Source organism: Pangasianodon hypophthalmus, chromosome 5 (assembly GCF_027358585.1).
Source record: "Pangasianodon hypophthalmus isolate fPanHyp1 chromosome 5, fPanHyp1.pri, whole genome shotgun sequence".
NCBI lineage: Eukaryota > Metazoa > Chordata > Actinopteri > Siluriformes > Pangasiidae > Pangasianodon > Pangasianodon hypophthalmus.
In genome coordinates, this window is record NC_069714.1 from 23856793 (window position 1) to 23883030 (window position 26238).

A 26238-nucleotide genomic window follows, 5' to 3' on the forward strand; every position below is an offset into this window, starting at 1 on the left:
CATTTTATACATCATATACTATACACTGTGTTTATGTATCATACATACATACATACATACAGTACATATGATACATAAACTCAGTGTATATGATATATAAATGTATATAATGTATAATCTGTGTTTATGTATCCACATTGAAAATCTGAGATTTTTTTTTTTGCATTTAAAATGGGAAATATACAAAAAGTTTTAGGCAACGAAACAAAGAAAGTAAATGTTCAATATCTTGATTAATCAATATTTAGGATCTGCACTATTTCTAAGTCCCTATTTAAATGTAAGCCACTTTCTGATATTGACCAAGTTAACTGTTTTGTACAAAAGGTCAGATTGTAAGACAAACACCTCAACCTTTCAGTCAAACTTTCAGATGGCTTTGGGAGGTGGGAGGAAACCGGATAACCCAGATAATCCCACACAGACACCCGGAGAACATGCGAACCTCCACACAGACAGTAACCCGAGCTCAGGATTGGACCTGGAGCTGTGAGGTGCCAATGTTACTCGCTGGACAACTGTTCTATCTTGCCTCGAACCGCATTTTTACTGACAGACTAGGTTAGTTAATGTGAGCATGGTTATGACCAATTTCATAAAGCTTTATATCTGGCAAAGTTGTGATTATTAATAATGATGTCAAAACTTCCACCATAAAGCATTTAGAAGTCAGCCACTCCCACAGAGAATGTGTAATTTACTCTTTTTTTTTTGTAGATTAATATGTAACTAACAGTTTTTAACTATCTATGCATATTTGATATCCCAATGTGAAAAACCTGAAAATCTGCAGGTTGTCCCTCTTTATCATGTGTCAAGCATTTTTTTAAAGGAAGGAACAAAGACCACTGATCTTCTTCATCTTGTTCTTCATCTTGTTATCTTTTAAAGGGGTTACAATGCACAGTGATAATTGCTTGTGGTATCCCTCAATGATAGCAATCAAATTTTCACATTAGAAACCCTCCACATTCTGTACTGCCATCGAGGTAGCTTGAACAAATGAAAGTCAGAAAGCACATGAAATAAATATGAAAATCTGTTTTTATTTATTACTGCATGTTTTAAAGGTAGTAGATTTTTGCATATCTTGCTGTTCTGACAGGTGACATTCATCTACTAAAAACCCTGAATGTAACACATAAATAGTGTTCTCAGGCTATTTGGTAAAAAAAAAAAAAAAAAAAAATCATGGATTATTCAACATATATATAATGTCATAATACAATTCTCCTTAACAATACAAGCGATCTTAAGTTGTCTAGAGACAACAAAGTATATTATACACACCAAATAACCTTCCAGATTGGTGCAAGAGTTTGAGGTCCTCACAGGATGTCCACTCGAGCGAAGGACTGATCCGTTCCCAAGTTGTTCTCCACGAACACCTCATACTTTCCCGAATCCGATGGCCGTGCACTTTTGATGGTGAGAATGGTGTTGGTGTCACCTACATCGAAAAATACTCTAGGGGAAATATGTACACCAGTTAAGTACACAACAGAATTTACAACTTACTACTTACTACATGAGAACATGAGACATTTAGATGGATGGACCTAAAGAATACAGCTACCAGACTGAATGAATGCCACTACCTGTCGTCTTCCTCTATATCGTCTCCATCCTTGAGCCAGCCAACGTCAGGGGGTGGTTCCCCACTGATCTCCGCCTTCAGCACCACCGTGTTCCCTCTCCTGCCTTTTATGCTGTCCGGTCCCTTGGTCACCTTAGCTGGTACTGCATGTAGAAAATGTTTTTTTTAGTATTATTCTTGAAACAATGTAGATATGTATTATGCTGTTACATCTTTGCAAATTCTACACACCCTCCACTATGATACAGGCAGAGCCCGATGTCTGACCAAAGGGGTTTTTAATCGTAACAGTGTATCTGCCGAGATCTGCTAACTCTCCATCACGCACCACCAGCGCCACAACATCAGGGTCCTCAAACACATAGCGATACTTGGGTCCATCTTTAAGCTCTTTTCCATCTTTTGACCAGATGATGAAGGGGTCAGGGAAAGCGCTGACTCGGCACTCCAACTTTGCCGCACTTCCTTCCAACAAGAGCACGTCTTTTAGCTCCTGCAGAAACTTTGGCGGCCCTTTTTCACGTAGCTCTTTCCTCGACCTAAAACAAATATTACAAAGGAAAGGACCTGGAGATGTCCTTAATGGCATTCTATCAAAAAGACTTGTTTGTTCATGCAACTGGTTTCACTGCTTAGTTTCATTTAAATTGCACCTAACTTACAATTTTCTCTTCCTGTATACATTTCTATTTCATTTGTACTTATAAATAATTTAAGTAAGTTAAGCAACTTGACATCTTGAAATTGACTGAAGATTTCAGTAAGTCATCTGAGTATGTGTAACAAAACAAGTTTTACGGTGCTCATGAGAAATTAAAAAAAAACTGCACACACATTGACCAAAATTCCTGTTTACATCATTTCTAACAATATTTGAAGTTGAAGTATATGCACTAATGTTGTGTAGTTGTTTATTACCGATGGCCCCGATATGAAGCCTGGATGCGGATAGCTGCCTCTTGTACTTGAGGGTCATTGACGTTGATTGTGCACCCTGGTGGGGGTGCAGCCTTGACTTTGGACATCTGTTAAAGGCAACACATTAAAATTTAAAATCAGTGGGATGGCACATTGTTTTTTTTAAAGGGTTTCTTAGAAATAACCACTTAAAATAGGTAAAAGACACAATGTAAACAGCAAGTGTTTAGTATCACTGGACCTATAGTATAATATGCACCAGCAGCAGCATTGACCAGCAGTATCTGATTTAAATGATTACTAAAGAAAAACAAAATTTTAAATGCAATAATTATCACCACAAAAAAGAAAGAACTTACCCCAGGCTGCTGAATATCTCCACTCACTCACTCACGATACACACAGAGTGTTGACCTCACCCTGGCTTTATATACACACCTCCAATGGGACAAGTCTGATCTAATGAAGCCTTAATTGTAAGAGGCCTTCAGATGCCACCCGAACATTTGTCCTTCTTTGGATCTTTGCCTGGAGTCTCCTGACTTCCTGAAGTCCATAAAAGATGTTCACCAAGTGTTCCAGAGTAGCAGGCCAGGCCTTGTATAGTGAACAGAGGGCTGAAAGACCCAAGAGACTACCCAGAATGTAGTTTGGGCTTTGACTGAAGCTGCCTGAATAGTAGATGTGAAACACGAGTCCTCCCGGATGAGGGCTTCTACACAGGTGGGCTGCCGTTGGGAGTTCTAAGACTCGGGTTGAGACCACTTACATCAAGACATTTAGATAATAGACCTCTGAGGACAGTGGAAAGTCTGTCTCATAATCTAGTTTACACCACAGCACTGCTGAATGCTCAATTCTGATTGGTAAGAATGTGTTGATTAGTTTCCTATAACAGCAGCTTTGACAGTAATGCCAGCTGCAAAACAAATCACAAATTACTATAATGTGCTCATTCCAATATGTTATCATTTTTATGGTAAAAGCTTACACAGAGACTTGTATGGTGGAGGTTCACAAATGGATTAAAAAAAAGTTTAATTGTTGATATGATGGCATTCAGAGGTCAGAGGTAAAATCGTTAAATTTCCTTACACAGGAAAGTCTTCAGAACAGAGGACCTTGCAGTTTCTCAGTGACATAACAAATTGCATTTTTTTTTTGTCTTATTAATTTTAAGGCAGAAAAGATGGGCTGGTGAGGGAATGACTGTTTATAGCTGCTATAACGTAAATGATAACTGGAACTAACTTGTTTTATGGACATTACACAACATTAAAGATAACTATTAATAAATAAAACAGCTGCGTACTGATGATTATTCATACTTTTACATAACATTTGTGGTCTTTACTTCTTTAATTCTGTTAATAGTTATTCAAGCACTGTTAGCAGCAGTTGTGGTTTTGAGCTAATACTTTGAACCCCATGCCATTTTGTAGAAATATTTGATATTTTCAAGTTTTTCAAGTTAAGTTTATTATAAGTTAAACCACTGTTGTACAATTATGAGTTCAGTCAATGGGCCTTTAGACAGTTATGATGAATTTTGCTGACAAAATTGACAGATATAATACTCTTTATATCTGACTTTATTTCAGTAAATGTTGCATTTTCACATATACACTTATTTCATACAACCCGTAAAGCATTCAGACAGTGTCCAGGTTTGTCAATGTTTTTAGTGCAATGCAATGCATTCCAAATTCTGGTTTAGTTTCACATTAAAGGGTTTTTACGTGTAACACAAAGAAAAAAAAAAAACCCCACCAACATTCACACATCAACTAATAATACCAAACAGCCTTTGCCTGTAGCCATGGATCCATTTTTACTTCACTGTAATTCTATGTGTGCTAGATTCAAAGTTTACTGAACAGGAAGAAGATCCACAATCCACATTACCCTTTGTGTAATGAAATTACAGCTACAGAATATGAAAATTAAAGGTAGAAAAGATAATAAACATTAATAACAAATTTGGCAAGAAATACAAAAGGGCCTTGTGAGTACAGCTGAGGTTTGTATTTTATGCAAATGAAAAATGGAAATAAGCCAGCATAGTTCTGTATCGCAAAGACAGCAAAACTACTCACTGCAACGTGTAATAGTATCCAGGATTTAATTTTGTACCCAAACAATTTCAACCAGAAATCTATATTCCCTTTAAAAATATAAAAGATGACAGCACAGCTTGCAAATACTTGTTCCATCATGTGATAATGTCTAAAATTAGTGCTGCTCTAAAAACTGCATTGTAATAACATTTGCATTACTCACTCATATAACAAGGAAACATTTGTTCTACAAAAATTAAGTGTCTACTTTCAAATACACACTGCGTTTCTGGAAGCTGGATGTTTGGTAGACAAGCACATGATATTTTCTTTATGTTCAACTGTGGAGTCTCAAAGTTACAGTTAAGGTGTTTTTGATATGTTATTGAATGATTTCTATAATTATTTTTTAGAATTACTTTGATATCACCCACAATCATACACAATCAGGGCAAAATCTGCATGTGCCTCGTAAATAAAATGAACTAAAACATGATCATAATTGTTTTTGAACTAGACAGACTGAAATGAATTTCTGTCCAATAATCATTCACATCCAATTACTCATCTCAGCAATATATGTGCCATTGTAATCTGACTTACCATTTATTTTAAAAATCTATAAGATCATGCTTAAGATTAAATAATTCTAATAATCCCATCTAATATAATCTTAACATTTTGATGCTTTTGGTAAGCAGCATCATTTACTTAGATAGAATAAACACAATAACTTGTAAAAACCATCATAAAAGCCCAATAACAATGTGCAAAATAAAAGAACTGTATACTTATTTGAATATATATAGAATAGTATAGAATAATAAGAAGTATAGAATAGTATAGAATAATAAGAAATAATCCTATTTCACATTAAGAAATTTCTTTAATTTATCATTCAGTATAGCAGCCGCTGTCTTGACCATATTAATTTTTTTCTATATTTTATTGCATTCTTTTAGAGTTATGACTAGAAAAGTGACACTCGTTGCCATGCAGTCCCACACTACAATATAAGTGGACAGCATGCTAATGGTATTCCATTAAAACAGGTGAAATGAAGACCTATGTTATAGACGTTACATAGGTTAATCGGTTGTAAAGTACAGCTTGCAATGTCCTACCGTCCTACTTGTTGGTTTGTTTAATGATTATCGATGAATTATTTAGCAGCTTCCTTCTTGGTTAAAAAAACTCTGTGACTAATCTGATTAAATGAACCTCAAATAACATAAATCAAACATTTCTGAAGAATAATGCCACAATACCTCGTCTTGCTGCCACAGGTAGTGAATTTTTATTCTATTTATTCTATGAAAGAAATATTTGAATTGATCACATGCTTGCACTCCACCAGTGTACAGAGCGAAAAAAAAATGCATTAAAAAACCCCAAAAGCCAATACACAAAACTAGCTAAAAAAAATTATGTGATGTTTAATACATTCTAGACTTTAAATGCAAAGGCATCTTTCAATATATTAATAAATAAATAAATAAATAAGTGACTTCCAAATCCTGGGAATTTTTTGCAAACAGTTCTAACATTACTTTTCATTAAAAAAAAAAAAATCAAACATTTATCTGACGTCACAGTCTGCTCAGGACCCAAATCAAGGACAAAAAAGCCTGTATCTGTTGTAAAACATCAAGTGGCACTACAGTAAGAAAGGATTGAGTGCTCAGTGGTATTTAAAAGAAAATTCCAATGATTTTCTAAAAAAAAAAAAAAAAAAAAAAAAACCCACACAGTTCTTTTACAATGTTTTAAAATCATTTTGGAAGTGTGAAAAAATTAGAAAGTGAGCTCATAGATATCCACAAGGCATATAATGAGTGAAGAAAATTCCAATATAGAACAAATGCAAGGAGAAAATGTCTCTGTGTAATAGACATGCTATTATATCCATCTTACACCACAGCACTGTTAAATGCTCAATTCTGATTGGTCAGAAGGTGTTGATTAATTTTCTATAAGAGCAGCTCTGACAATAGTTCTGGCAGAAAAGTGTATATTAAGTGTATATTGCGGTTGTTCTAATAAGATATCATTTCTGTAGAAACAACTGACAGAGGGACTTGTCTGACAAATGCTGTACATAAACTGATTTTAAAAAGTGAGTAATTGGTGATGTGATGTAGTTGAATCTGCAAAGAGATGTTTATTTAATATTTTTGGAATGAGTCTCCAGTGTCAGCACTTTGTAACAGTCAGATGTCAAGCTGTACACATGGTTACTTGATAAAATGACATTTTTTTAGAATTTTATTAACTTCAAGAGACAGGAAAAAAGGGAGGCTGGTTTTGTGGACATTCCACAATATAATATTAAAAGTAACTATAAATGAATAAAATGTACAATGTGCCGTTCTTTAATAAATAAGAAATTGTTAGTGCTGACAAATTGCTGTGGTATAAAAGGTATAAAAATAATAATAAAAATAATAATCTGGATGTACTCTTAATCAATTCATCATTAATCACTAATAATCAAATTCAGGCTGGTAATAGTAACTCAAGTTGGCATCACACCACCACATCAATGATTTTTATTTATTCCTTACTAATAGTAAAACATAATAGGAAACAGTACAGAATTAATAATATAACTTGCCTAGGACTATTTTACATACTTTAGTTGACTATTTTACAATAGGTTATTATAACACTGAAAGTATTGTGTGTTATCTCTAAATCATAGCTTGTCTCAGGTAACTGAAGCGAGTACAGCCACTATACTACCTATCAAATTAACTGCATAAAGAATTAGTTTATGCTAAATTTTTAAAAAATATTATTAATAAATATCTTATTCACAATATTATATGGTTGTACAAAATGTACTGATGACTGGATTCAGTTTATACCCTGTGGAAGCCTATGGCAAGTATTTTTTTGTGCAAAACTCACTCATTTCTCACAATAAACAGCCAAATTGTTTTTAAAACACTGTTCAATATACAGACAATATTTCTTTCTTTCTTTCTTTCTTTTTTTCTTTTTTTAGGAAAAACGTTGGAATTGTCATTTAAGTCTTCTTTACATATATAGTGATGAATACAGTATAACAACTACCTGTAATAAAATTGTCAATCTCATAAAAACTAGCAGAAAACTCTGATATACATGTTTTTTTTTTATTTCTCTCCACAAATGTCAAGGCCCCAGAATTATTATATGGAAACACCACAAACGTTTACATTTACAATATGTTTAGCAAATGTTGTAGTACACGTTCATGTTATCTTATCTTAGTCAAACGCTAAAAAAGGAACATGGATCAGAGCAAGGAAACGCGTGGGTGTGGCACGGCTGTTTGTGGGCGGAGCTAATTGCAGGACATTGAACATAACAGCACTGAACATGCTGGCCATAGCTGATAGAGCTTAGTGCGTTATAATCTACTGTGTGTGCTAGTATTAGTCAGTACTGTATGTGCTTGAGTTTCTTATCTCAGATCAGACAGTGGATGTGTTTGATTATTTCTGAATAGTGTTACTGAGGCTGGGCCTGATGTGTTCACACACACTCTTGTGATCCAGCCAGGGCTCAGCATAGTCTCAGTCCATCACGGGCCTGTGCCTCTCCGTCCTCTTATTTTGAGATCCTCTCCCCTTGGGTAACATCGCTCCATCAAAACCAAGCCGAGCTCACTGAGTGACAGGAGTGGAGGGTGTAGAGGATATAGTGGTGGGCGTGGTGGGCATGGTAGGTGTGGTGGGTGTTGTGGGGGTTTGGGCAGAGTAGGAGCGCAGGAGCACTTTGTGCTTGGTAGCCACCTGAGCTCTGATCTGCTGCTGCTGGCTCACGAACTCCTTGAGACGCGTGGTGGTGAAGGTGAGTGTCTGCCGCCGTAGCCGCATCAGATAGGCATCCTGCAACCAAGAGTTGCTGAAGCAGTCTTTGATGGAGGGACGCGCCCTGGAATATAACACCGCATACATACACACACACACACACACGCACGCACACACGCAAATCAGTCATTATTCTGACATTGCCTAAGAGCAATTCTTCAGCTGAAAGACAGATAGATATACTTTGGAGAAGAGAAAGTACACTGTACACACCAAGGGTAGCTGCACAGGATCTTCTTAAGGAACAGGGAGGCACTTTGGGACACGTTTTGGTATAGCTTGCTGAGGTCAAACTTGGCTGCCTGGATTCTGGCCTCTGTCTCTGCTGGATTATTCTCCGTGAATGGCAACCGTCCACTGAGCCTGAACATTATAAAATCCACAATAGCAACAAGAAATCTGTGTTATTCTGAAGTGCATTAAAAAAGCTAATGTTTACCCATATCAGGCCATAATATTTCACTTGCTCAAAATCTTATTCAAAATACAGGACTGAAAATGAATGTACTTTGATATGCTGACATCTAAAACACAACGACCAGAAAAAAAAAGCAAAAAAAAAAACAACACATGCTTATTCTTTATAATGTAAGAAAAAGCGCTGCTGCTCTGACGATGCTCTACTCACATGATGTATGTCAGTACACCAACACTCCAGATGTCAGCTGGAGGACCCACGATGTCTCCTTTCAACATCTCGGGAGCTTTTAGCAACCAGCAGGGATTCAAAAGAAACGCAAATTACAGAGTACAAAGATGTGCTCAATTACTTCCATAAAAAGAGTAAAAGAAACATGCGCTCAAATGGTTAAGGTTACACGGTTAGAATGATCTCTTGAAAGGGCATAAATAGAAAGAAGTCATGCCTAGATTGTGTAACACTGTTTGATGTAAAGGTTCACATCTGTGAAATTCCTTCTTAGAAAAGTATATCTTTTCTCTGAGCCATCTGTGACATAACAGACATGCTTCCTAAAAAAGAGGATCATTTTGAATGGTTTGAGGTTGAATTCCTCTCTGCAGTAGAAGTGACCACAATATTCTTTACTTACACATGTACTCCAGCGTTCCTATAGCAGGGCTGAACTGCTTCAGAAAGAGTGGGTTGAAAGTCTGAGCGCTGCCGAAGTCAATGATCTTGACCGTATTCATGTAGGTGACTATAATGTTGTCAGGCTTGATGTCCAGGTGGAGGATTCTCCTGTTGTGCAGGTAGTCCAGACCCTGCAGGATTTGCACAATATAGGACACCACGTCGTCTTCAGAGTAACGGAACCTGAAAAGGAGGGAGTGTTTGGTATAACGCTGGGGCCTGGAGTATACGTATGCATATGTATTTTCTCCTCTCCAGAAAGAATGATTATTGATTACTAAAGAAGTGAAGTGGAATTAAAGCATTAGCACAGTTTACGACTTCAATACAAACTGCATATTTGTGTCTAAATAGTAGCTGCGAACTGAATTACAGATGAACAGATTACAAAAGATGGAATTCTCTAAGGGCTAATGGAAAGAAGAAGTGAGCAAAGGCTTAATTTTCTGAACTAAACCAAGATTATTTCTTTCACTATCAAGGACACCATTGAGTCAAGTGAAGACACAACAGGCACTTGTTTTGCGTAATACAGTACAGTGCTGTGTCTCACAAAATAAAATAAATAAATAAATAAAAAACAGGCAGTGTAAGTCTGGAAGCCAGATTGTTTCTGACCTATCAATCAGGCTGTGGAGGAGCTCTTTGCCTGTGCAGCACTCGGTGATGAGCACAAGGTAGCGTGGTGTGACATAGGCCTCATGGAGGGTCATAATCTTGTCATGATGCAAGGCCTTGAGGATTTCATACTCCTGCAGAACATTCTGCTTGCTCTCAGGCTCATATGGAACAATTTTAGCCATAAAGAGGTTGCCTGTGGCATTTTCTCTGCACTCTCGGATGACACCAAAACGGCCTCTAAAGGAAAGATCAAGAAACAGAAATTTTTATTTGTCTTTACTTATTTTTATTTATGGCTATCATAAAAAAGTGATAGACAACTAGACTTCAACCTACAAAACAAAAACAAAAACCCTCTCAATGGCATGAGGAAGATATACAAATACATAAACTCAGATAATAATCCGTACTTATACAATGTACATTACCTGGCCTTTTCGTCCATGAAGGTATAGGGTTTCTGGGGCACACCCTGTCGTAAGGCAGACTCTCCTGGCTTGCCCAATGGAGTTCTCCGCCCTGTGGGAGTGACACGTCCTGATGGAGTGACCCTCCCACTTGGGGTCATCCTACTTGGAGTAGCACTTCCCTCCCCGACAGGAGTGAGACTCGTAACCAACACCACAGGTGGAGACAAGGCAGGAGAGGGAGTATTGGGGGTAACTGGGGTCACAGGTGTTGTTGTGGTTGCAGGGACGTACATGGGTACTGAAGAAATAGGTTTACCAAGGGTGGGTGGAGGAGAAACTAATGGGGGTGGGGACACTGGAGGAGTCTGTGCCATGGGTGGAACCACATTGATAGGAGTCTGTGGTTTAGGGAGAACAACAGGAGGAGAGGGTTTGGATGGGCTAGGGAGGACAGGAGCAGATGAAATAGTGGCAGGTTTGGACACTGTGATATTTAGGGTGGTCTTGGCTTTGGCCAGGGTGGGTGTGCTGGGGGCTGGTGTGCTAGAGGCAGATGTGCTAGGGGCGGGAGGCTGGACCTGAGGTACCTTAGGTACATTATGAGGTGTGGCGGCTGACAAGGATGTTGTAGCAGGAGATGGGGTTGTTGGAGCAGGTTTAGCAGAAGGTGCAGCAGGTTTGGCAGAAGGTGGAGCAGGTTTGGCAGAAGGTGGAGCAGGTTTGGCAGAAGGTGGAGCAGGTTTGGCAGAAGGTGCAGCAGGTTTGGCAGAAGGTGGAGCAGGAGACTGTACTGGAGTTGTAGAAGAAGTGGAGACAGGTTTACTCCCAGCAAGCTTTATAGGAGGTACAGTCATGGTGGAGGTCACCACGGCAGGACCTGCTGAGGATGGAAGAGTCTTGACAATGACTGTTCCAGTGGATTTTGAAGGTGCTGTCAGAAAAAAAAGAATCATTGTATAAACTTAAAGTTCTTAAAAAATATTAATGACATTGAATAGAGTTCCCACATTTGGGTTAGTTAAGAGCAGGGATTCTCAAACTTTTGGCAGCCATGAACCCCTTTAACTGTTTAAAAAAAATCTACTGACCACCACAGTACAGACTATTTTATACAAACATAATCCACACTATTTAAATAATAGGCTATTTAAACATGTACAGTAATACTGTAGCTATTTATTGGAGCAATAGAATTATTTATTCCCAAATTTTCCACTCATAAGCATTATCATTAGGTTTAAGTTGTCATTATTTATAGGCCTACTTATTTCTGATGATTATTTAGGTTTTGATTAAACCCATTCATTTGAAGTGTACAGTCAAATAGACAAATAACTACAAAAACTCCGACAACTACAACTCTGATAAAGTGTTATAATTACCACCACCATAATTGAGTTTTAAAAAATCATGACTATGCTTCACAGACTCCAATTTGAGAACCATGGTATTAGAGAGCTGTTTAGTTTCAGGTACAGCAGCTTATTCTTATTTGTTAAAAAAAAAGAAAAGAAGAAAAAGCACCTTAGGAATCTCTCACACTCTCTTACACTCAATAAAATGTTTTATTCTTATAATCATCATTTGGTGCTTCAGTCATAAAGGAGTATCTTAAAACCATCATTTGTGATACTTACACTTTTTTAACTAAATAAACACAAAATATGCATTAAGGAATAGTAAAATGTACCTGCTGTATCTAGGGTGACTTTCTCAGACAGATTGCTGTATGGTCCCTGGCCAGCTTTATTCACACAAGCCACTCTGAACCTGTAGGTGGCGCCAGACGGAAGGTCTGTGACATTGTAGTAACAGTCAGCCACACCAGTGGCTACTATCAGCCAGTTACTTTCACCTAGGGAAAAATAATAAAGTGATTTAAAAAAAAATTACCACTCCTTTTTTATGTGCTGATGAAAATCATAACCTAAAATAGAAAGTAATAATATTAAATACCACAATAGACGAGCTAACATTATTTGACTGTCTTGGAAAAGTTGAAACAAGTTTTACTCTTTTAAAAAGGTTCAGTTTATAGACATGGTCCCTAAACCTGAAGCGGAAGAAAGGAATACACTGCAATACCTAGCTTGTACTAATGGTGGCAGTAAAGATCTACTTGAGGTTTTACAGAGCTCAGTATCTCAAAGCTGTTAGCCTATCTCAGGAAGTAAACATTACTCCAGGAAATATATACTCCTTATTAAATTTCCTCTAATGTGTAAAACATTTTAGAATATTTTAAGATGATGTATTAAGATACACGATGATCACTGATCAGTAATATTACATCAATTTATAAATTAGTAGAAAGTCTAACTTTTACTTCCCATTCATGCTGTTGGCATGTAAGCATTCTGTGCAGCTGAATATTAAGTTTGTTTAAGGTTGCTTACCTTCTGTCCTCCGCTCCAGGCAATAAGTACAAGGGGCCAAGGTGTCTGATGGACGCCAGACCACCAATGCTGTGTTGTGATACTTTTGAGGAACTTCTGGCGTACCAGGCTGGTTTGGCAAACCTAAATAAACATTAATGACGTAGTTAATACTGAATGTGATTTGAAAGTCCAGGGAATAGATTTCTAGATGTTTAATGTAAGAGTAAACATTATTTTGAACAAACTCTCAACAGTTAACAGTATCTAACGCTACAGTAAATTCAGTGAATTTAGGTCCAAGGTGGTATTTTCTATTCAATATTGTACAGACTCATTTGTCTTGAGAAATTGCTGAAGGATGTATTTTATTTCACATTTAAAAAAATTTCTTTATGTGTAATTTCCTTACAAAATGGGGAAATGTGAAATGTCATTGCCAGTCTTGGGTAGTTAAGTGTAAAATTTCAGCATGGAAATGCAAATGTTCCCAAATATAGCAAAATGTGTGAAAAAAGAAAGCTTTGATGTGACAATATCTCACAGTCCCCTTGTGAATGACCTTGCCCAGTTAATCAATTTTAAGGAAGGCTTGGCATAGACAATCTGTGGCCTGTTGGCCTGTGAGCAAATTACTTTGCACATTGATAAGAACCACATTAGCCTTTTCATCCAATCAAAGAGTGGGACGACAGTCATGCGAATCAGTGATGACATAGCCAGTGACACAGCTGCTGCGACTGTACTCTGTACTGTACACACACACACACACACACACACACACACACACACACTGTATATACTCATTGTGTCTCCCATATATTCCTAATGCTTTATACATACACACACTCTCTCTTTTTTTATATTGTCTAAATGTTTTGTCTTCTACTCTTTCGATATTCTCTGCATATATGGGTATGTACAGGGCCATCATGCATATTACCCAGGCCTGAGACAGATTGTTTGAAAAGGGCCCTGAAGGAAACACACACACAACGCCTAATATAAACAGCTGTAATGAACAATCAAGCTATAACTCATTTTAATGTAATATTTAACAACGCTTTAAGAACTTTGCTGTTTACTAAACTGAGTTAACATGTCCTCCTCTTTTCTTTTTTTTTCTTTTTTTTTCTTTTCTTTTTTGTGTGCCTGACTTATGCAACATCTTAGAAAACTTGCATAAATGAAAGTAATTACTAGAGAGGGGCTACATATGAGTTTGTGGAAGTGCTTAAGACCAAACCATTTTAAAAAATAGAGGAAATATTAACTTATCAGATGAGTTGCAAATGATACATAGGCCCACAATGGAATACTCAACCTTCCTGAGGCCCCATCCAGCCTGAGCCCAGGACAGCTTCCCTGGTTGTCTAACCATGTACGTACTGTATGTACATATGTTCGTCTTTGCATGTACTCACGGGCAAGAGAGAGTTTACAGGAGCTGCTGACAGAGGCTAATGTGTTTGTGGCCACACATTCATAAAGGCCTGCGTCTTTCTTGGTGGTCTTCATAATCATCAGCAGCTGTCTCCCATCAGGGCAGGAGATCACATTCATTCTTGGGTCAATCTCCAGCGGCTTTTTATCTGAACAGGCAAAAGAGAATCCACAAACACAGTAAAGCTATGCAATGTTTCTCATTTCACTCCAAAATCACATTTATTAAAGTCATCTCAAAGTACCTCCTAAATTACCCCCATTGTTACATTCTCTGAATTGTTTGGCTAATGTAGTGAAATATGACTTTGTGCTGATATTTAGCATTAGACAGTGTTCTATAAATATCTCCAGTGCCTGTGAAAATGTCATCCAAAAATCTATTTATGGGATACATGATTTAGCCTAGCATCTACAATGGAGCAACACCTGTTAAAGAGCTGGATTCAGTGGTGCAATTTTGGCTGGTGAAGATTTGGCTGAACAGATTATTTTCCAAGAGTTTGTGTAGGGATTGTGAATAAATGTGCAATAATTTAGTTCAAGGTGTCTGATGGATGCCACACCACCACCGCTGTGTTGTTGTAATTCTGCGGAACTTCTGGCATACCAGGCTGGTTTGTCAGACCTAAATGAACATTAACAATGTAGTTACTACTGAATGTAATTCCCTGAAAGTCCAGGGAATGGATTTCTAGAAGTTTTAATGTAAGAGTAAACATTATTTTAAACAAGCAAATGTTTTTCTTTTGTTGTCTCTACTATAAGCACTCACAGAGCAGTAACAGTATTGAAACTGACAGATAATTTAACACAGTGGAAATTATAACAGTTATTTCACTGTCTAATTTTAATGCACACAAAATTCTAAGACCACCTTTTTTTTAAACAGTACATGTCACCGTACATTAAAATAATATGTATATATATATCAAATCAACTGCTCTTTTAATATAATAGATATGAAATAAATCAATTAAAAATGTTGTAAGGAATGTAAGAAAAAACATTCAGATTATAACAGATTATAATGATATATAACTATTATATGAAGCTCATGAAGATGATATGCCATACAGTATATGACATATATGTAAAGTAATGTATGTAATATGTAACTTGGTATTCCCTCTATGTAATACCTTCAATTTCAGACTAGACAATTGTAAATTAGGAAATGTCATTTCCGTTAGTTTGTGAATACTTTGCAAAATTAGACTAAAACCGGGATGACACTTTAAATCACACTTTATTAGTTATAAATCAATTTTGAAAGGAGGCATTTTAAAATGAGTCAGTTAATCATCAAATGCTAATATACTGCATTTGTTTGGTTTCATACCTTTCATCCATGTGATACGTGGGTGAGGACTGCCAGCAGGCAAGCAGCTGAGAGTGACTGGATCTCCCTCAAGCAGAACATGGTCCCTCAGTTTGATATGGAATACTGGAGGGAAGTCTATGAAATAAGTTGTAAATGGTGCATAAATAATCATTATTGCCTTGATAATTCCAAAACAATTTTGCATACATAATTCCTAGTGATGAGTATAGAGTTATGACAAAAGCCTACCCTGTTACAAAAAGTAAGAAAATTTTGACAGACAAATCTGGACAAGGCATAAATTATGAAGTTCCTGGTTCCTATGACTGTTTGAGATAAAATTTCATTTTGCACAACAATAATTCAATAACTACCCAGTGAAGAAAAAGGCATACCTGAGGCTGTCCGGGAATACTGGCGAGAGCGGAGTGAGCCATTCTCTCTGGCTATAGCAGTGGGTATGTCTGGCTGGGATATGGTCTTATCCCTTCTCCCTCTGGTTAGACCCCATCGATCCCATCGTGATCTCCGTTCAGTCTCTGTACCTTGGAGGAAATTAACATAACACTCAGACTCAATCCCACAATAGTGTTCATATAGGGCTGGTATAACGGCAAGCTTTTGTTGGAACTAATCATGGTACACCTGATTCCATTAATTAAGTTTGATTGATTGGCAGCCGAAAGAACAACAACAACAACATATACTACATACCTCTTCAGTTACAACAAAAGCTTGCACCCACATCATAGTGTCAATCAAAGCTAGTTCACAATCAACTTCACAATAAATCTTACAGTATACCTTAAATAAATTATGTAACATACTTTTGACAGCTGACTCTGACTGTATGCTGGACATGGAATCCAAAGACTCAGAGGAGGCCCTATTGCCAGACTGGGTAGCTAGCTGATTCTGTGGGATACCCATCCTCTTCAGACTGCCTCCCTCTGAGGTAGAACGGCGCAATATAGACAGCAAAGGAGTCTTCTTGGTTTCTGTCTTCTCTTTTTCATCTTTCCTTTCCTCAGAATGACTCCTGATCTTCATGGATATGCCGGCTACTGTGTTGCTGATCTTTTTGCGCATGGCTAGCACAGGAGACTCATTTGGCTTTTTGGTCTCTGGCTCTGGAGGTGCCTCTGGTCCTCCATCCAGTCTCATCATCTCCACTTCCTTCTTGTCCTGTGACCCTCTCCTACCCAAAGCCCAAGATAAACGACGCCTTGGGACACTGATATCTTCTTCTTTGGGCTTTTCCTCATTCCTCTCAATTGAAGGGGACCTCTTCAGGCGCATGGACAGTCTTCTCATAAAACCTGGATCTTTTTCTGCTTCACGGAGATCCTGAACCGACTTGGACTTCTCCTCCAGTTTTCTGTGTACAAACTCTAAAGGAGCGCCAACTGGTCCTGGACGATACATCTCTTCTGTAACCTCAGGAGCAACTGTAGTAGGTTTTTCTTCTGTCTTTTGCCATGAAAGAAGTTTCAGCCCCCGAGTGAGAGACGACTCACGTTTCTTGAACCGAGCCTTAAAGACCTCCTCAGAGTCAAGATCCTGGATTTCACCTACAGCAGAGGACTCTCTCTTTGGAGAAGAACATTTGGGAGTCTTGGGTGGACTTGGTTCCTTTGCTGGTTGTTCTACTGATGCAACTCGAGCGAAAACTGCAGGATGTTCAGTAGTTTGCTGAGTGTCTGACTTGGATGGTTTTGTTGACACAAGAATTGGTTCTGAAATATTTCCTGACATGGTTGCAGGGACAGGTCCAGTTGGAGAAGTTGGTGCTGTTGACATATTTGTAGATGTAGGGATGGTTGTGGGTTGGCTGGGTGGTTGCAGGGATGGAACTATGATGGCCTGCATGATACTTGCATATGCAGATGTCCTCCCATCTGGAAGTACAGTTAGTACAGGGGGACTGGGGGTCACATATGTTGAGACAGCACTGTGAGGGGCCACAACTGGGGCAACCTCAATGGTACTAGTGGGTGAAATAATCTCTGAGGATTTAACCAGTGCTACTTCTTCATCAATTTCTTCATCCTCCATCGTAGGGACAGAAGGTTTCCTTTCTATTACAGATTCTATTAATTCCTTCTCCTCTCCTTCCTCTTCTTCTTCAATCTTCTCTACTACCACTCTTGGCACCATAACAGGTGTTGACCTGCTTTGTTGGACTTTCTTAGGTTGTTGGACAGTTTCCTCTAACTTGCTTAAATCTTTCTTTTGAACCGGATCATCACTGGACTTCTGATCATCACCTTTCACTACAGTAGCAATGTCTGTTTGCTTAATAGGAATTTCCTCATGCTTAAACTCCCTGACAGGTGATGGTTCCTTGTCTTCTACCTTTATCTTTGTCTCATGTTTCTTTGGTTCAGGAGTAAGTGGTTTCGGGGGAATGGGTGAATCTGGCTTGACTGGCTCTGCAAGAACAGACATAGACACAGCTTCTTGCAGGCGACGTTCTTCAACCTGGGCTACAGGAATCTCTAGAGGCGCCCCAATCCTCCGATGTAGGGGCATAGGCTCAGCATCACCCTGGCTGAAGGAAGCACTCTTGCGGAACACTTTGGTCTGTGGAATGTCATCTCGAGGAGAATCACTGGATGCTGCCCGAACTAAAGGAGGGTTACCTAGACGAGGTCCTCGTATAAAGCATTTCTCATCACCCATGCCCAAGGTCTCCAGCAGGGGACCTCGAAGACCACTCATCTTGTTGTCCACAGAGCCTCCTCTGAGAAGCCTTTGTCTCATCAGCTCAAGTTTCAGGGCATAATCCTCTTGGCTCAGCTTGGCTGCTCCCGGGCTTGGGCTCCTTCGTGGCAGTTCCATAGACACCGACTTTTTAAGGATTCTTCTACCTTCTGTGGGACTCTCCTCAGCACCCTCCTCTGGCTTCATATGGAGTTGTAGGGCACTATCTGCTGAACTCCCTCTACGCAGTTCACCTCTACGACGAGCTCCTTCAGGCTTGTCAGACTCCATACTTGAGCCTCGTCGAAGGGGCCTTTTTGGCTGCTCTGCCTTCTTGGACGATTCCCCTGGTTCTTCATCAGAGGACCCTTTTTCATCATCAAGTGTTGTCCTCTTCCTTGCTCGGCCTCGCGCATCAGCAACACCAGCTTCATCTAATTGCTCACACTCCATGGGCTCTGGCTTTTGAGCGATTGGTCCTGACCTTTCAAGGTTGCTATTAGTCTTGACTATTATTTCATCATCCCCAATAATCTCATTCAGTGACATTCTGGATCCTGAGAACTCCATATTCAGTGGCATGGGTATAAATGGCAGCTCATCAATATCTTCATCAGAGTCCGATGAAGAGGATGGCGGTGGCGAACCTTCTTTTAAATGCCGTGGAACAGCTATGGAAATATGGCTTGAAGAGTCATCCAGCAACGCAGGTATTGACCTCATGACCATTTTGGACTTGTAGCTAATAAGAGATCTCTGTAAATGGTTTAATATTTGTTACTATAAAATAAAAAATAAAATGAAATATAGAAGGATGTAAATAAAACGTCTATGTTTCGTTTCTGACCTGCCATTTTCTTCTCAACAAGAATTTTTTGAGGGAATCTGTGCTGATGTTCTTTCCCTTATTCAGTATCTGAAAAAGGGAAAAAGGGATGGCTGTCAGAGAAATTAATTGTAAAGAATGATTCATCATGAGACAAAAATGACAATAACTACCATTAGTTTATCATTATAAGGCATCATTGTGTATGTTAGGCACATTAATAGAGATGGATTAGAAACATAATGTTCAGTGTCAGTTTGAACAATATTTATTATGATACTCAATTTGAATTAATTGAATTGACCTGTTTGCTAACTTAAAATTAATTTACCATGTAATAATAAAAGAAGAATAAGTGATAATAAATAATACAAATTTATCTAAATTGAGATTCAAATACATAGTATTTCCTCTCTGTGTTTTGTGCGTTCTCTGTACATACAATTTCTTGTTTTTTGTTTCATGTAAGATGAATTCTGATTAACAAAACAGAGTTTCTGTAAAACAGAAGGAGATTTTCTGCGAAAATTAAAATACTGAAAATGCAGATTATAAGATATTCTGGCAAATGATCTCTTCTTCATTCTTCTCTCTTTTAACAGTTTGTCTCCCTCATACCTTGAACCATGGATGACGAAGACACTCACAGGCATCTGGTCTCCTGTGGAGAAAAAAAGCCACATGATGCCATTAAAATTCTAAATGTTCAGTGAGTAATTTAGAAACAATTCACTAATGACTTCTACATATAGCTTTAACAGCACTTTGGACTTACAGTCTGTCAGCCACTAGTAATTTGATGACAAATCCTTTTGCTTCATTGCAGAGATCAGCAAACATGCTCTCCTCGAAAGCCACGTTGTAATTCCTGATGTTGAGGACGGAGGTTCGGTCATTTTCTCCCGCAAATGGAGACACGCCAGTTAGACTACATGAAAGAGGAAACTTTGTTTAACATAGTTTTTTTTAAATTTATTTGAAATAAAAGACATACGGTAAACTCAGTAAATGTACAATATTATAATATCAAAAAGATACTTTCCAATTATACTTAAAAATTCACATTTTTATATCAGATATGGCTTATAAGAAGTCAACCTACCACAGATAGGTCAAGACCCCAACTGGCCTGAGGAAAAAAAAATAATGGTGTTAGCATATTCATGACATTCTTGTCTGTACACTATATTTTTATTCTGAGAGGCACCAGTTTACCAGATGTCAGTTGCCTTGGAGACTGGTGTCTGGTTAACTATCTCTGGGGCAATGAATTCCGGAGTACCATATTTGCAATACTGTGCTTCACCAGGTGTAAACTTCACTGCATTTCCAAAATCACAAATCCGGATCTGATCGCTGGAATGGTCAGCCATGAGGATGTTGTCAGGCTATGAGTCAAAATACAAGTGGCCAGGATTAAGAAGAAGAAGAACAAAAATGTCTTACATGTTTAAATCAGTTCTCAAAGTTGCACAAGAGATTGTTAAATACAGGAGGAAATAGTGTGTAATACGTACTAATAATAGAAATCTGAATGTAACATGTAATCAGTGTAACAATAAAACCCATGGTAAGAAATGATTTGGACAAGTGGCTGCGTATAAAATAGAAAAATAGGGAATGAAGAATGGATCCCTGTGACTAGTAAGTGGTAGTGTGGTAGAAGAGAATTTATATCCCAATTGTATTAAAATTGTGTCTATAAATAAGTTTTGTTATAAAACAAGTGAAAGTTATATACCTGCAATAACAACAGAAGAAAAGCTCAGCCAGAAGTATTTTATAGTTTATGATATCAATAGCAAGCTAAACACTAAAACAATAAAATGTGTAGCGGTATCAGCAATGGTGTGAAGGACTGCTAAATAGTATATACAATAATAGACTCACCTTAATGTCCAAATGCAGAATGTCATTTTGATGAAGATAGTTAATTCCCTCTAACACTTGTCTTATGCTGGAGCGAATCTGTGAATTAATAAAAAGAAAGAAAAAAAAGAAAGAAAAACATACAAAAAAAGAATACAAAGTCTTAAAAAACACTTGCCTCTTGTGCTGTACTTTACTGCACCAGGTACATTCAACTCTACCTCTAGAAATGTATCCTCTTACAGAATTTATTTTCACACCTAAATCTAATGCAGCCGTGTGTAGACCACGTGCAGCCAGCGTGTGCATCACCATTTGTCACTTATTTGTGAGTACTGGGAAGGACAGGAAGGTGTCACTCACCTCTGCCTCCATCACTGTTGATTTCTTTGAGAGCCTATCCAGAAGCTCCTCGTGACATCTTCAGGTAAATGTTAAGGGCAAATACAGGCTCCTAACCTAAAATTACATAATGAGTATCCATTTGTGTGTGTGTGTGTGTGTGTGTGCGTGTGTGTGTGTGTGTGTGTTTGGTAGTGAAACAACATTGGCTGTGATTCCAGCTAGCGTAGCAACAAAGATATAACCAGATTTATATTACACACACAGCTCCAGCCTTCATGGCACCAGGCCAAATTCATTAAGAAAAGTAAGACTACAGGCCTCACAATGAGGCCCATAAAAGGCTTCATTGCCAGTACTCAGCTTTTTTCACATTATATATTTCAATCTGATCTTTCAATCTCATCTTATAATCTGTTCTTTTTACTCTATACAGCACTTTGTAAATGTCTTTAAAATGAAATCTACTAAGTAGAGTTACTGACACCACCCAAAGATGATTGTTTACCAATGAGAGCACATCATGAAGTGTGTTATTTCAATTATACCACAGAAATCTTTAATTTATTAATGAATGCTAGTCCATCCATCTATTCTCTGTACCGCTTATCCTACGCAGGGTTGGGGGTAAGCCTGGAGCCTATCCCAGGGGGCTTGGGGCACAACGCGGGGGGAAACCCTGGATGGGGTGCCAATCCATCACAGGGCAGGCACCATCGCACACACACACCCATTCACACACTATGGACAACTTGGAAATGCCATTCAGCCTACAGTACATGTCGTTGGACTAGGGGAGGAAACCTGAATACCCGGAGGAAAAACCCCCGAAGCATGGGGAGAACAGGCACACTCCGCGCACACAGGGCCCCAACCCCTGAGGTGCGAGGCAACAGTGCTAACCACTAAGCCACCATGCCCCCCATGAATGCTAGTCACTTTTTTAAACAAGTTATAGATACATGTAACATTATGGAATGTCCAACGAAAAAAAAAAAAAAAAATAGGACAAAAAACAAAGCACTGCCACTCGAGAGTCCTTTAATAAACATTACATAAAAATCTCCTAACAGAAAATGTCACCAAATCACCAATTATATGTTTTACTCTGTTAAATAAAAACACATTATAAAGGTCCATTTACTATTAGGCTTAGACTTACAGCCTGAACTACTATCCGAGCTCCTATTACAGAAAATTTATCAAATTAATATAAATAATATTTCTTCTTATTATTATTATTGTTATTATTATTAGTGAAATATCTGAAGTTTATAGTTATTCTTGTAGGCAGCGACAAATATTTTTTTTTACAAAGCATGACAATTATTTAGACAGAATAATTTCTGTGTTGACAGGTTTGTAGCATGGGGATTGAAACAAGTATTCACACCGGAAAGGTTCTCTCTCTGAAGAATAATGAAAAGGATACATCTCAGTAATGATAATGACAGCATTCTTCTTCTCAAAGGCATCATGGAAGTAGATGATCCTTTCGTGGTCAAGGTGAGACAAGATGTTCATCTCCCTTAGGGCTGAGGCTTTTCTTTTGGCTCGAGCTGAGATGAACTTTCCTGCATACTCCCTTTTCCCCGCCTTGTGTGTCACACGCTTCACATATGAGAAGGCTCCTCTGGAACAGAGCATGTCCCAGGCACAATTAAAATGAAGTAAAATAAACACAGGCTCAACATTTTTGTGGAATACTTTGGAGGATATTTTATATTTGCACCTGGCCTATGAAAAGCTGGGAAGTGAAATAAGAATCCCAGCAGCAGATGGAATATTGCCTGTGGCTTTAACTTACTACATTAGAGGTTGAAAGTGTGTTGGAGGAGTGTGTTTTGAGCAGGTGAAGGGATATGTCAGTGATGATAGAGAGGTGCTGTGGAGGGACAGAGGTGAGAATCATTCAATTTTAGCCTGCAAATGGTCTGTGATGTCTTACAGAAGAGAAAGTCCCTCCAGGGAAATACACAGCAGAAGAGAAATATCATTGAGCCAAAGAGAAGAGAGAAGATGATAATATTTTTCATTAACGATCTATACACTGACCATCATAATGCTGTCAGACAGCAGGATGAATATGTAAATAGCTTCTGTCTCAGACATAGGAATATTTACATTTGCAAATCAGTGCCTATCAGTTTGCATTATCCAGCCAAGCTTGAAATTTGCAGTAAGCCTGTGCTGTTACACTCATTTCATTGTAAGCATTCGAGATCAACAGACCTAATGAGCCCTCCCAAGTTGGTAGGTGTCATATGATAGGGGAGACCTGGCTGGTTGGTGGGAATTGGATATGACTAAATGTGGTAGAAAATCGGTAGGGGTGTTTGGGGTGGGTGCAGGGGAAGAAACTCTATATATGTGCATATATTAGTGCATTAATTCATAGATACCTGGCTGACAAGTAGGTTCAACAACCAGAAAAAGAAGCTACTTAGCTACCAAACCTGGAGGCAACATATTATGGGTTGCAAAGCTGGTCTGTCATGTAATAAGAATGAAGAATATTTGTGCTAAACATTATCTATAGATTCTTTTTGGTAGATTCATATCATATATATCTATAGATTCCTTTTGGTAGATTCATATCATATATGTGATATGTTAGTTTCTATTGCAAGGTTAAACGTGATGAAACCCATGAGATCAAAAGTAAGGAAAATGAGCCTCTCTCACTGAGTATTTCTGTTCAGAAGCTCCTAAAAAGAGCAGAACATTTCTTCGAGCTTCAGTACAATTAAGTGAATATCAAACATCCTAATCCTCTGAAAAAAGTCATGTCAGAGATCAGCATAAATTTCCTTTCTTCACTATCTCACACTGAAATTAAGCAAGACCACCCACCCAAACATTCTCAGACCTTTGACGCTAATGCTTTCTTGAATGTTAAATTGCGCCTGATGATTCAGAGGGGCTTAGACAGATCGTCAGTAAGAGCTGACGGAGTTGATTCTCCACGGCTGTGGTCTGGCGTCTACAGTCATTACAGAGAAATGGTGCGTGTCCAAGCGTGGCTGCAGGTGGATGACTCACCTTCCAATCTCTTTGTGCACGTCATAGTAATCAGTGAGTCGTCGCATCCTCCTCAGGATAGACTCCTCATCCTCCATCGGGTCGTCCTTCTCCTGTTTAGCTACAGATGTATACAGGCATAGATATGAGTACACATACAAAAATATGGACATGGACATGCACATACACAGAGAAAAGACACTACCTAATAAAAAAGATTTTAGAATTAGAAATTAAAGTTTACATTAAGATTTAGATTTTAAAATTAAAATTTAATTAAAGTAAGCAGAAATGGAAACATCCATTAAATTAAACTCTTGGAGAGTCTGCCTTGTATTTTTTGTGATGAGCGTTAACACATTTATCAGAATGGACCAAAAAGAAATATAATGCGGAACAACTTCAGAAGATTTAGTAACACGACTGTCCAATAACAGTTGTAAGGGAATGATGCTAGGTGGCATGTCATGTTATTAGCAGCACTGACACTACTAAAGATGAATAACAGTTAAACATTTTCAAAATATGTAAAGAAATTTTCAGGATACATGATATGTGTATAAAATATTTAGTTTCGCTAACATGCTGCTGCATTAAATAACAAATGAAAACTTATGGTTTCAAAAACAGTTAGGATGCTATTTATCTCTTGTAATTCCCTTACTTAAAAAGTAAACTGAAATTATTTTATCTAAGAAAAGATATATAACCTTTAAAAATGTATGGTTAAAAGGGTTTGGGGTTATACTTTCAGTAGTGACCTTGTCAGTCAACAACACAATATCACTGAAAATGCTTTTCTTCAGGAAATTCAGACAAAGCAACTTTCTGGTGAACATGTGATTTGTGGAATATTCCAAATATTTCATAGGGGTAAATGTGGTAAAATGTACATTTTTCACAAACTATAACAAATGATTCATCAAAACCATGACAGAGCATGATATGCTAAATGGACTCACACACACATAAGATTTTTAAAAGTGTTTAAATGATTGTATTTCAAAGTAAAGTGTAGCTATAGCTATAAAATGCTGTTTCCTAAGTGCTGTAGATACATGGGTTGTTGTTAAGGACAATAACTGTGTTTAAAATGTCTTTTACCTTTACTTTGCATAGAAATTTATAAATGTAATGATAGTTAGGCACAAAAGGGACCCCAATCATTGAATGACCCAAATGATTTAACCCAAAAAAAACCCAGTAACATTGGAGTGGATCATAAAAGTCTTCAGAAAGAGTATAGTGACCTAATTTATCATGATATTGATCGATAGTTATATGGCCTAGTTTTTCTGTCTGAACACATCTGTTATGGGGTAAGAATTATTCTGTTTGTTTGAAAAGAGACAACCCTGAACCACGCACAAATATGTAGCAGTACCAGTCTGAACTCTAGCATTGTAATCAGAAATGCGAACTTTAAAGACAGGACTCATACTGGCATGGACAGTGAGCTCAGCCTTGCAGGAAACGGAGCCGGCGAGGTTCTTGGCAGTGCAGGTGTAGACCCCAGAATCTTGTAGCTGAGTGTTGAGCACTACCAGAGAGCACTCGTTATCATCGTACACAAAGGTAAAATGGCTACTCTCTGATAGAAGGATGTCATTCTGAAAAACAACAACAACACCTTCAGTGACTCAAATACCTAGTCAGGAAAAGCTTCAACTGGCACACACTAAAATATGCAATATGTCTTTTCATAATGCTTTCCATTAGCTACACCATATTGCAGCTGAAGGCTGTAGACAAAATTTTTAGAATATTTTCTATTTTCAATTC

General features: G+C 37.9%; 2 protein-coding genes across 8 annotated transcripts in view; both read right to left on the reverse strand.

The window, feature by feature from the left end:
• Positions 1-1082: 1082 nt before the first annotated feature.
• Positions 1083-3963, reverse strand: LOC113526273 (SPEG neighbor protein). The gene is made up of 5 exons (XM_026913170.3): positions 2875-3963; positions 2516-2622; positions 1829-2136; positions 1599-1740; positions 1083-1467 (listed from the first exon to the last, which is right to left on the reverse strand). Exons 2-5 carry the CDS (start codon positions 2620-2622, stop codon positions 1329-1331), a joined length of 696 nt encoding a protein of 231 aa, XP_026768971.1. The 5' UTR covers positions 2875-3963; the 3' UTR covers positions 1083-1328.
• Positions 3964-4089: 126 nt separating this feature from the next.
• spegb (striated muscle enriched protein kinase b) overlaps positions 4090-26238 on the reverse strand; it is a 90571-nt gene continuing 68422 nt past the window's right edge. For all 7 annotated transcript variants that reach the window (XM_026911067.3, XM_053234460.1, XM_053234461.1 and 4 more), the window contains 22 exons: positions 25898-26066; positions 24478-24577; positions 22868-23068; positions 21457-21514; positions 21115-21192; positions 20440-20612; positions 20327-20353; positions 20000-20152; positions 19843-19885; positions 19246-19314; positions 16523-19154; positions 16091-16240; positions 15714-15830; positions 14353-14520; positions 12950-13072; positions 12244-12408; positions 10572-11484; positions 10141-10380; positions 9482-9705; positions 9058-9133; positions 8643-8792; positions 4090-8493 (listed from right to left, as the gene is read on the reverse strand). In XM_026911067.3, the coding sequence (XP_026766868.3) occupies positions 8223-8493; positions 8643-8792; positions 9058-9133; positions 9482-9705; positions 10141-10380; positions 10572-11484; positions 12244-12408; positions 12950-13072; positions 14353-14520; positions 15714-15830; positions 16091-16240; positions 16523-19154; positions 19246-19314; positions 19843-19885; positions 20000-20152; positions 20327-20353; positions 20440-20612; positions 21115-21192; positions 21457-21514; positions 22868-23068; positions 24478-24577; positions 25898-26066 (6300 nt within the window). In that variant the 3' untranslated portion in view covers positions 4090-8222. The remainder of the gene's footprint in view (positions 8494-8642; positions 8793-9057; positions 9134-9481; positions 9706-10140; positions 10381-10571; positions 11485-12243; positions 12409-12949; positions 13073-14352; positions 14521-15713; positions 15831-16090; positions 16241-16522; positions 19155-19245; positions 19315-19842; positions 19886-19999; positions 20153-20326; positions 20354-20439; positions 20613-21114; positions 21193-21456; positions 21515-22867; positions 23069-24477; positions 24578-25897; positions 26067-26238) is intronic.

What these genes read in the sequence shown, in the direction of transcription:
- LOC113526273 (XM_026913170.3), bottom strand. Translation starts at nt 2,622, where the DNA reads ATGTCCAAAGTCAAGGCTGCACCCCCACCAGGGTGCACAATCAACGTC. An exon ending in GCTTCATATCGGGGCCATCG is followed by an intron (nt 2,137 to 2,515) that starts GTAATAAACAAC and finishes TATTTGTTTTAG; the next exon opens with GTCGAGGAAAGAGCTACGTG. An exon ending in GATATAGAGGAAGACGACAG is followed by an intron (nt 1,468 to 1,598) that starts GTAGTGGCATTC and finishes TATTTCCCCTAG; the next exon opens with AGTATTTTTCGATGTAGGTG.